This window comes from Hippoglossus stenolepis, chromosome 9 (genome assembly GCF_022539355.2).
Source record: "Hippoglossus stenolepis isolate QCI-W04-F060 chromosome 9, HSTE1.2, whole genome shotgun sequence".
Taxonomy (NCBI): Eukaryota; Metazoa; Chordata; class Actinopteri; order Pleuronectiformes; family Pleuronectidae; genus Hippoglossus; species Hippoglossus stenolepis.
The window spans coordinates 24178448-24187696 of NC_061491.1; the positions used below are offsets into that span (position 1 = coordinate 24178448).

The following is a 9249-nucleotide window of genomic DNA, read 5'->3' on the forward strand; positions in this document are numbered from 1 at the left end:
GCAAGACATTGTAGTTTTGACATTAAATTCTTTGATTGGTTCGTGAGTTATTTGGTCTATAAAATGTGCATTTTTGTTTCGAAATTGCTCCAAAAATTCCTTATGCAATTATGTGAATTAATTTCTCCATCACTGCAGCTGATATTAATCATGTAGAGACAACAAAGTGCAGATATGGTGTTTTAACACAAAAATCTTATTCATAGCTGTTGACAAAACTATCTATAGTTAATTATTTGATTTATTTACAACCACATACGTACAACTGTACGTACAACATAAAAGACAACAGTAGATTTTCAATGAAAAGGTTAAAAAAATTATGTGACATAGAATAATTTACATGTATATATGTACAATGTATTGTATATTTTGGATTATACTGTATATCATAAACTAATGTATCATATATTTCTTCACGACCTTGTACTGTTGTATAATCATATTTTGTAGGATAATCACGGATTATTTGTTGCATTTTAATCTGTTTGTGTCATTTCCACTGGATTTTAGAGTTGACAGCGACAAAGAGAAAGACTACGACTCCCATGATGCACCGCCGTGGCAGCAAGTTGAAGTTCAAAGTTCGGCCGCTACAGTGGAAACAGGCTGCTCGCTGGCTGCCCCGCTCGCGTGTCAACACCGGGAAATAAACCGACTTGGCGGACACAGCAACCGGCGGCCACCGCCCCGAAGCCCCGCAGAGGAACCCGGACATGTCCCCCCGCTGACCGGCGGCCGCTCTCGCTCCGCTGTCGGCGGACTGACACAACAAACGGCTAGCTAGCTGGGCGCTAACCGCTAGCACGCTTAGCTTGCCAGGAGCACATAGCAACTGCGGCTTGCTAACGTCACCACCGCCGCCGCCACCGCCGCCGGGACCCCGGTCGTGTTTACCGCCGCTATGTTCGTCCAGGAGGAGAAGATATTCGCCGGGAAGGTGCTGAAGATACACATCTGCACCATGGACGGCACGGAGTGGCTGGAGGAGGTGACGGAGGACACCACCGTGGACAAACTGAAGGAGAAGTGCTTGAAACATGTAGGTGCACCAGGGTTGTGTGTGTGTCCCCCCCGTCCCCCCCACCCCCTGTGTTTGTCCTGTCACCAGCGGTCCATCGTGTCCTCTGTGTAAAGTGTCAGTGGGTTTGTATTTATAGTAACTGGGTAGACTCTGCTATTTATAATTTAGCAGGTTGGCCGCCCCCCCCTTCTCATGCTAGCTGCGGCTAACGCTACACACTTTACCCCCTTTTACTGTCCGGAGAGCCCGGCTATTATTACCCAAGCCCGTCTCTCCTCTCCTTCTATGGCCCAAGGCATCATCTGCAAGTGCGGCTCTAATGTGTGTTTCGCATGACAACGTGGGACAACACACAGATCCGATAACACGTTGTGTGACACCACAACGCGTGAGGATGGGAGTTGAAAGTGAATATCGCATTCCGGGCTTGTGTCAACAGAGTGTAGGGGCTGAGCAAAGGAAACGATATCTATAATTATCGCGATATCATTTTCAATCGATGGCGATATATCAGAACTTGTGTTGCTTTTTTCTACTCGCTCGTGCAGTCATCCCCTGCCACTGCACTTTATAACATTTGTTTATCAAATGTTGTCATTCTTTACTACTGAAGACGAGTTGTGTCATGGGACATTTATTATGATAATTATCGATATTGGCTATAAACGTTTTTATCTTGATAATGTTTTTCGGCTATATCGCCCAGTCCAATTATAAAGTTATTAAGTATTCTTCAAATCATTTTATCAAAAATCAGATAACACTAAAAACACAATTCCCCAGGGTCTCAGATGAAGCCTGCAACTGAATTGTCTTTTTTCATATGAAATGTCCCTTTAGAGCTACAATCAGTTGTCAATTAACTGATTGAATGGATAATCATTCAATCAATCAAACAATCATCTGTTTTCAAACATCTGTATAATATTTCCGTGTTAGTTGGAGGAAACCAGACATTTGAAGCATCTTGGACTCGCAGAAACTGTGATGGATTTTATTTTTTACTATTTGACTATCTTACTATTTTACAGACCAAACGGTAAATGATTAAAATTAAAAAAAATGTGTTACTTGTAGGTTTCTTTTGTTTACAATTATATGACTGAGAGAAAAGCATCAAATTATCTCTCGATATATGACTAAGAAGATTTATTGATTATCAAAATTGTTACAGATTAAGTGTCTGAGCTGATTTATGTTGTGCTTGTTTTGTAGTATGTACACGGAAGTCTAGAAGACCCCAAAACACTTACCCACCACAAACTTATTCATGCTGCTACAGAAAGAGTTCTCACAGACACTAAAACAGTCGCTGATGAAAATCTCAAAGATAAAGGTAAGTAAAGCCCAGTTTGATAATTTGTGTGACTATGTCATTAGTATCTTACACTGTTTTCCGTGAACTGAGCATGTTAAACATTTATTTTGTAGACGTTTTGCTGCTCATAAAGAAAAGACCCCCACCGACTGCTCCAAAGATGGCAGAAGTTAGTTCAGATGAAAAGGTGAGTTTATTCAACTTTCTATGAAGAAGATATAAAACCTTTCCTTATCATGCTTCAAATTCTGCAAAACCGGCGTCAGAAAAGAGGGATCTTATTTTGCCTGTTTCTTTTCAACTCTTTTTGTTTTTTCACAGAAGAAACAAGATAACAAAGCTCCAGACAAAGATGCGATTCTTAAAGCCACCGGCAACCTCTCCACCCGCCACACTGACCGCACTGTTACCCAGCACAATATCAGAGATGTGAGAAGCTCAATATAATGAACTTATACTGTGAATAAGACTTTTAGTTGCAGTTTAAAATTGGAAGCATCAAAGTTGGTATTGATTTCTGACGTGTTTGTGTTTTTGTGTTGTTCCAGTTTCAGACAGAGCTCAGAAAAATCTTGGTTTCTCTCATTGAAGTCGCCCAGAAGCTTCTTGCCTTGAACCCTGATGCTGTTGAACTCTTCAAAAAGGCCAATGGTGAGCCACACAATCCCGTAAAACTCTTTCCAAGCATTTGTGTTTATGTGCTTTTTTAATATTAACCATCAAAGTCAGTGCAGGGAAGCTCATATAGTGTTTTTCAGATCCTGACAGTTCACATGTATTTCTCAGCCTGAGTAGCTGTCCTCTAATGTGTCGGTGTTTGTGTGTCTTGTAGCAATGTTGGATGAAGATGAAGAGGATCGGGTGGATGAAACGGCGCTTCAGCAGCTCACTGAGATGGGTTTCCCTGAGAGCAGGGCCATCAAATCTCTCAGACTAAATCAGTAAGGCTGTACTTGTTAACTACAGTCATACTGCCATGTTCTAGTTTTAAAATACATCACTGTTACTATCTTTATGCTTGTCATCCACACTACTCTGGAGTTTCCCAAGTTTGGAAACTCTGTTCCATTTCAACTTGAAAACGCTGCGATTGTGATGTAGTATGTACGGGCAAAATGGAAAAAAATGATGCAGTCACCTGTATTTGCTTCCTGATTGGTTCTTATCAGTCACTCGGCTGTCATGGAGACAAAACGTTGTAAACACTGTGAACAACAGCTCCACCTCGTCATTGGTACAAGAAAAGAAATCCCTCGTCTTACTTTTCTCATTCTCAGTATTTTCTGTAAGTAAGCAACCGGCTGCAGAATAGACAAATCTGCTTCCTGCTGACACAGGCACAGGCCCAGTGTATGTGAATGATCACTAATAATCACTACATGATCACTAACGCTTGTGTGGACCCAAGTTAGTTTTAAAACAGAAACATATTGGTATGGATGTAGCTTAAATCCTCACAACTCCACACACTCAGCATTGTTATTACAATTTATATTGTTGAAAGCTGAAATCATTGACTTAGAAAGTATCCTAAGGAATTTGGATGGACTAGAGTCATCTGTTCTGGAGACATGTTATTTATTTTTTTCTCTCTCACCTCAATCTTCCCTTCTGCAGCATGTCAGTGACCCAGGCCATGGAGTGGCTAATTGAACATGTAGACGACCCCTCTATAGACACGCCACTACCAGCCCAGGACTCTTCTGGGTCGGCAGGAGCCACGGCAGGAGCCACGGCAGGAGCCACAGCAGCTGCCACAACAGGCCCCGCAGCCGCAGCCTCAGCTTCCGCATCAGCCATCGCATCAGCCTCTGCCTCTGCCTCTGCCTCTGCCTCCGCCTCCACCTCCGCCTCCGCCTCAGCCTCTGGTCCCAACCTTCTCCGCAGCCTCTCCAGCCAGTCGAGCACAGAGGAGAGTGGCAGGCAGGACGAGCTCACGGAGATCTTCAAGAGGATCCGCAGGAAACGGGAGTTCAGACCGGACTCAAGAGTGAGTGGCTCTATCCAGTCGGAGCTTTCATTCAGAAATTTGACTATGACTTACTTTTCTAAAACTCATCTCAGCACTCACACCTGCTATGTTGAAGACAGGGTTCCCTTTACACACATTATATAGACTGTTTTGCCAATTGAGCTGATGTGCCTATAAACACTTAATCTTTCCTTTACTGTGTATATATCCCCGCAAATCGTACAGACAGGTCAGGACTCATTTCTGCTGCAAAATGTAGAATTTGTTTTACCAGATACACGTGTGATAACATTATATTTAAACCTGCATCATCAGTATTAAGTGTTGGTATCTTTGTGGCTACGTAGTGGTTTCAAATGTTTCATTTATAACCTTGTGTGTGTTCAGAGTCTCCTCTCTATAATTTAGGGTTTCCCCAGTAACGCTGCTACAGATTATCTCCAAAAATAGAAATGTGATTAAAACCCCATCTTCCGACATAAGGCTTCCACAGATGTTAATTTATCTACCATAGCTGCCATCTGAGAGGTTGTAACTCTTCTTTAGGTTCTTCTGCTGTGCACAAATAAGCTTTTTGTACCCAAGACACATGCTGGGCTCCATAGGACTTTGTTAATTAGACGGATCATGCAAACCTTTTATTTGTTTCTGCAGGCTGTCATTGCATTGATGGAGATGGGCTTTGATGAGAAGGAGGTGGTTGATGCCCTGAGAGTCAATAACAACCAACAGGATGCCGCGGTACATTTACACATCCCTGACTGTTAATGTGTAATGTAAAAAAGAATTGACTTAATGATTTCACATTCTCCTTTGTTTAATTAACAAGCTCTAATGCGATTTGCACAGGTGGTGTTTGGCCCACTGCTGCAATTATCCCTTAAACAATTCCCAAACTTCCTGTGCTTGGTTTAACAGTAATGATCCAAATGAACTGCCGTGTTATGGTATGAAAATAAAAGCTAAAGACATCACTGTATTTTCAAAAAACAGACTGAGAAAGTTTCTTGCTGTTTTCCCCTCCTGCAGTGCGAGTGGCTACTGGGAGACAGGAAACCTTCTCCAGAGGATCTAGACAAAGGCATCGACACCAACAGCCCACTGTTCCAAGCCATCCTGGAGAATCCAGTGGTCCAGCTGGGTCTAACCAATCCCAAGACTCTGCTCGGTACAGTCTAGTCCAATTTTACTAATGTGACCTCTGAGGGCTGCTTCACGACCCCAGTTTAGACAGGAACAATGTATTGTTAAGACATGACAGACATATCTTATGACATATGGACCAAGAAGCGTAAACATGAAGTCATATGGACTGACGGTTAAGTTTTAGTGGCTGTTATCATTCAGGGTGTCATGGACTCGCAGAACATGCCTGACTTTTTTGGGGGTTTTCTACGTATACATGCACAGGCTGCTGGTTTCTGTGAAATATATGTGTCACTAATGTGTCTCGTGTTTTGTGTGCAGCGTTTGAAGACATGCTGGAGAATCCTCTCAACAGCACCCAGTGGATGAACGACCCCGAGACTGGTCCCGTCATGCTCCAAATATCCAGAATCTTCCAAACACTCAATCGCACATAGAGCCTTTTGGTGACCCCTTTGTGTGACTGTGGCAGCTTGTGTGTGTGTGTGTTTGACCATATTGGGATACGTGTGTGTGTGTGTGGAAGTGCGTGTATCTCAGTAGAGACACATGTATTGTTTTTTTGCCTTGATAAACACAAAGCTGGAGGAGTCAGAGTATGAATAAAAATGTTATATATATAAATATAACTATTTATAACAGTACAGTAAAAACATATACAAAACAAATGTTAACATAAACATTATTATTACTGTAATAATAAAAGAATTGAGATTTACTATGTTGTTTTTACATTTTAATGAGAACAATTTATAAAGACAGACATGATTTATTTTATATAATTTCTCCTTGTGCAAAATGACATCAGAAATCAATTTGTTTACGGTTCAAAGAAAACTTCTTTTTTTTTTGTATGTTCTGCAATATTTAAATATCAATTTACAGTTTTGTCTGTTTTAAATTGTTACTTTTCATCAGAGGGGAATGTTTGGAAGAATTCTGTCACTGTCATGTTTTTTCTCCCCCTTCTTTGTCTTGTTCTCCTCAAAAGAACTGCTTCTGTTAGAGAGGCTGATTGTCAGAGCTGCAGCGTTACCTCTCTCCGTTCACGCCTGCGAGGTCACTGTAGGTCGACTGTAAAGAGAACATTTGTCCTTGGAGCTTCTTCGAGAATATTTATTTGACTTTCTGGCCTTTTAGAGGAAAGCTGTCCACTAAACTGTTTGTGTCTTAGTCATGTTTTTACAAGAAAACGATATATATATATATATATATATATATATATAAATAATAGGTTTGTGTGTTTTATTGTCGATGTGCTCTTGAATGTCATGTTATAATGTTGCGTTCATTTAGCACCTGTTGACGTCTGTGAATATCGCTCACTACAGCACCGAGAAGTTACAGAAGCGGATTTTTGTGTGTGTTATGTCTCAAAAGGCTGTAGTGGGATGCTGAATGAAACTAAACCTTATCAAAGGGGGTTTGTCTTTTTAATCTTTAATCCGAATTTTGAGGATTGCACGCTCACACTGGAGATGCAAGCGTCTACGACAAGCAACCAATGTCGGGTCTTCTGGTTTACTGGGTTTTCCTTTTCTCTTTTGAGGGCAATGAACATTTATGCTGTCAAACCAAACCGTCACTATATAACCTGCCTTGGCATTAGATGTATCCTTTGAAAGTACCCCAATATTTCTGTGCAATAGCGAGGACTTATGTTGACCTGTAAAGAAATATATTTGATTTGATGAGAGTGTGCACTGCAATGAGGCGTGTGTTATACAATATTAGCCTTTGCATTGAGCACTTAAACTCTCTAGCTACATCGAGGTGAACTTGGCTTCTCACTGTACAGGGGAGTTAAAAAAAACAATATGGAGGACGGTGTGTTTTGCCAAGGTTTTGAGTGTTTTTATTCTATATTTAAAATGTGGTGTTGATGTGACTTTCTGCTCAGGGAGGCTGAGATTGTTTTTCTAAACCTGTCGTTACGGCAAACCTCTGCTCACCCCCCCCCCTTCTAGTTTGACATCTGACAATGGCTTTAACTAATCCGCCTAGAACTTTGCTTATGAATGAGCACCACTGAAAAATGGTTTTGTAAATGCAATATTTGAAAAATATTTAAATGTTTTAGAGAGAAGTGTTTGTTTGAGCTATGTATTATTACATTGTTTATATCGGAGCCAAACTAGTTACTTGTTTTTGTGTTCATAACATTTTTAGCAAAACCTCGAAGCTAATCTACAAATGTGAACAAATTAAATGATTCAAATCTTGTTTTTACAAACCATTATAAAACGTACTTATAGACTCACAGGTCACAGTGTGATTTCAAGTTGTGTTTGAATGGAGGGTGAAGTCCACACAAGTCTCTGGAAGCCGGGCTGCTCTGGAGTGGACCCTTTATCTAGTCCACAGTGATCAACTGTTTTACCACCTCCATTCTTGTCACTGGAATGCATACAAATAATAATGGAGTTTTTATTTGCCGCCCTTTTTTTCAAGAGCGTTGTCTTTCAGTCTGAGAGCAGAACTTATTGACTAATGCAAATTCAAATTTTGTTATACTTTCAATCAAAACCCTGCACTCACACTCAGATACTCCTGCTGGTGCTTAGATTTGCTCTTGTCCCCCCCTTGTGGTGGGTGTGTTAGCTTTACTTCTTTGAGAGTCCCGTACAGGGCGTTTATTTTAACCACAACGAGGGTGGGATTATGTCACGTGCAGGAAATCCATCCAAGCCACAAAATATCTGAGTGCAAGCACACAGTTTGAGTTCTAGCACAGCAGATCTAACCCTAGCAGGGGTTATTTGAGTGTGAGCGCAGGGTTTTGAGTGCAAGCATTACAAAATTTGATCATGAAATCAATCAGTCCAGCTCTCAAACTGAAAAACAATGCTTTTGAATAAAGACAGGGATCAAAAATACATAATGTCTCTCTTGAAATAGACACTGGGAGATTGCACGAGTTTTATAAAAACGCAGGCGTCAACAGGAACAGAAAGGAACAAAATTGGTTGAACTACTTATTGGATCAGTGAAGAGTGGTCGGAGTCACAGGTTATTGTTTTCACTCAGCTTTCATGCAGGACTGTACCAGATCAACAACCTATGCAATATACTCTCACAGTCTGTTCATTCAAACAGCCTCATGGCTACTGGCGTCCGAAACACTATCGCATTAAAGTTATTTTTTGTGGCTGTATTATTTGGATTCTGTGTGGTTTTTCGGTGACAAAGGCCGGGGCAGTAACCACGTAACAACCAGTGGTTACCACAGTGACCAATGTTAGATGGGGGGTAAGTCCACAGAGAGGGAGTAATGTATTTACATTACATTTTATATTCACATGCATTTTGAGAATAGAGTCGAAATGTTGAGAATAAATTTCAAGATTTAAATAAGTGTACAAATTTATTATTACAATTTTCAACACTCCAGTACAGAAGAGAATCCAACCACACTTCAATCTACATTTTTATTTATTTATTTATATTCCAATGACAAACAAATCAACAAATGTCTCTCATTCAGCCTAAGAGAAGGACAGACAGACTCAAACACTGAAATGTTGTACCACATTTTACCACTAGATGGACTCATTGGTCAAAGTCACACGGACAACTCTTTAATCAACTTGTTAAACAAAAATCACAAATGTAAAAAAGAATTATAATCTGTGCTTTATCTTTGAAAATAATAGAGTTACAGCTGGTTTATTATTAAAAACTCTTCATATACTGTTTCCTCAGGACCTTAGTTCATGATATATGATAAGATAGTTTGTGTTTGTGCATTTGTTTTCGATATGTTATCCTAAATGATTAGAAACGTGTTTA

At 40.4% G+C, this 9249-nt stretch overlaps 1 protein-coding gene across 1 annotated transcript; it reads left to right on the forward strand.

The window, feature by feature from the left end:
* Nucleotides 1-574: 574 nt before the first annotated feature.
* On the forward strand, nucleotides 575-8614 carry ubac1 (UBA domain containing 1). The gene is made up of 10 exons (XM_047341427.1): nucleotides 575-1042; nucleotides 2240-2360; nucleotides 2456-2529; nucleotides 2664-2771; nucleotides 2891-2993; nucleotides 3175-3283; nucleotides 3960-4332; nucleotides 4969-5055; nucleotides 5344-5482; nucleotides 5782-8614. The coding sequence occupies exons 1-10, from the start codon at nucleotides 905-907 to the stop codon at nucleotides 5895-5897; spliced, it is 1368 nt and encodes a 455-aa protein (XP_047197383.1). The 5' UTR covers nucleotides 575-904; the 3' UTR covers nucleotides 5898-8614.
* The last annotated feature ends 635 nt before the right edge of the window (nucleotides 8615-9249 follow it).

Coding starts and splice junctions, on each gene's coding strand:
- ubac1 (XM_047341427.1), top strand. CDS start 905: ATGTTCGTCCAGGAGGAGAAGATATTCGCCGGGAAGGTGCTGAAGATA. Junction 1,043..2,239: donor AGGAGAAGTGCTTGAAACAT/GTAGGTGCACCA, acceptor CTTGTTTTGTAG/TATGTACACGGAAGTCTAGA. Junction 5,056..5,343: donor ACAACCAACAGGATGCCGCG/GTACATTTACAC, acceptor CCCCTCCTGCAG/TGCGAGTGGCTACTGGGAGA.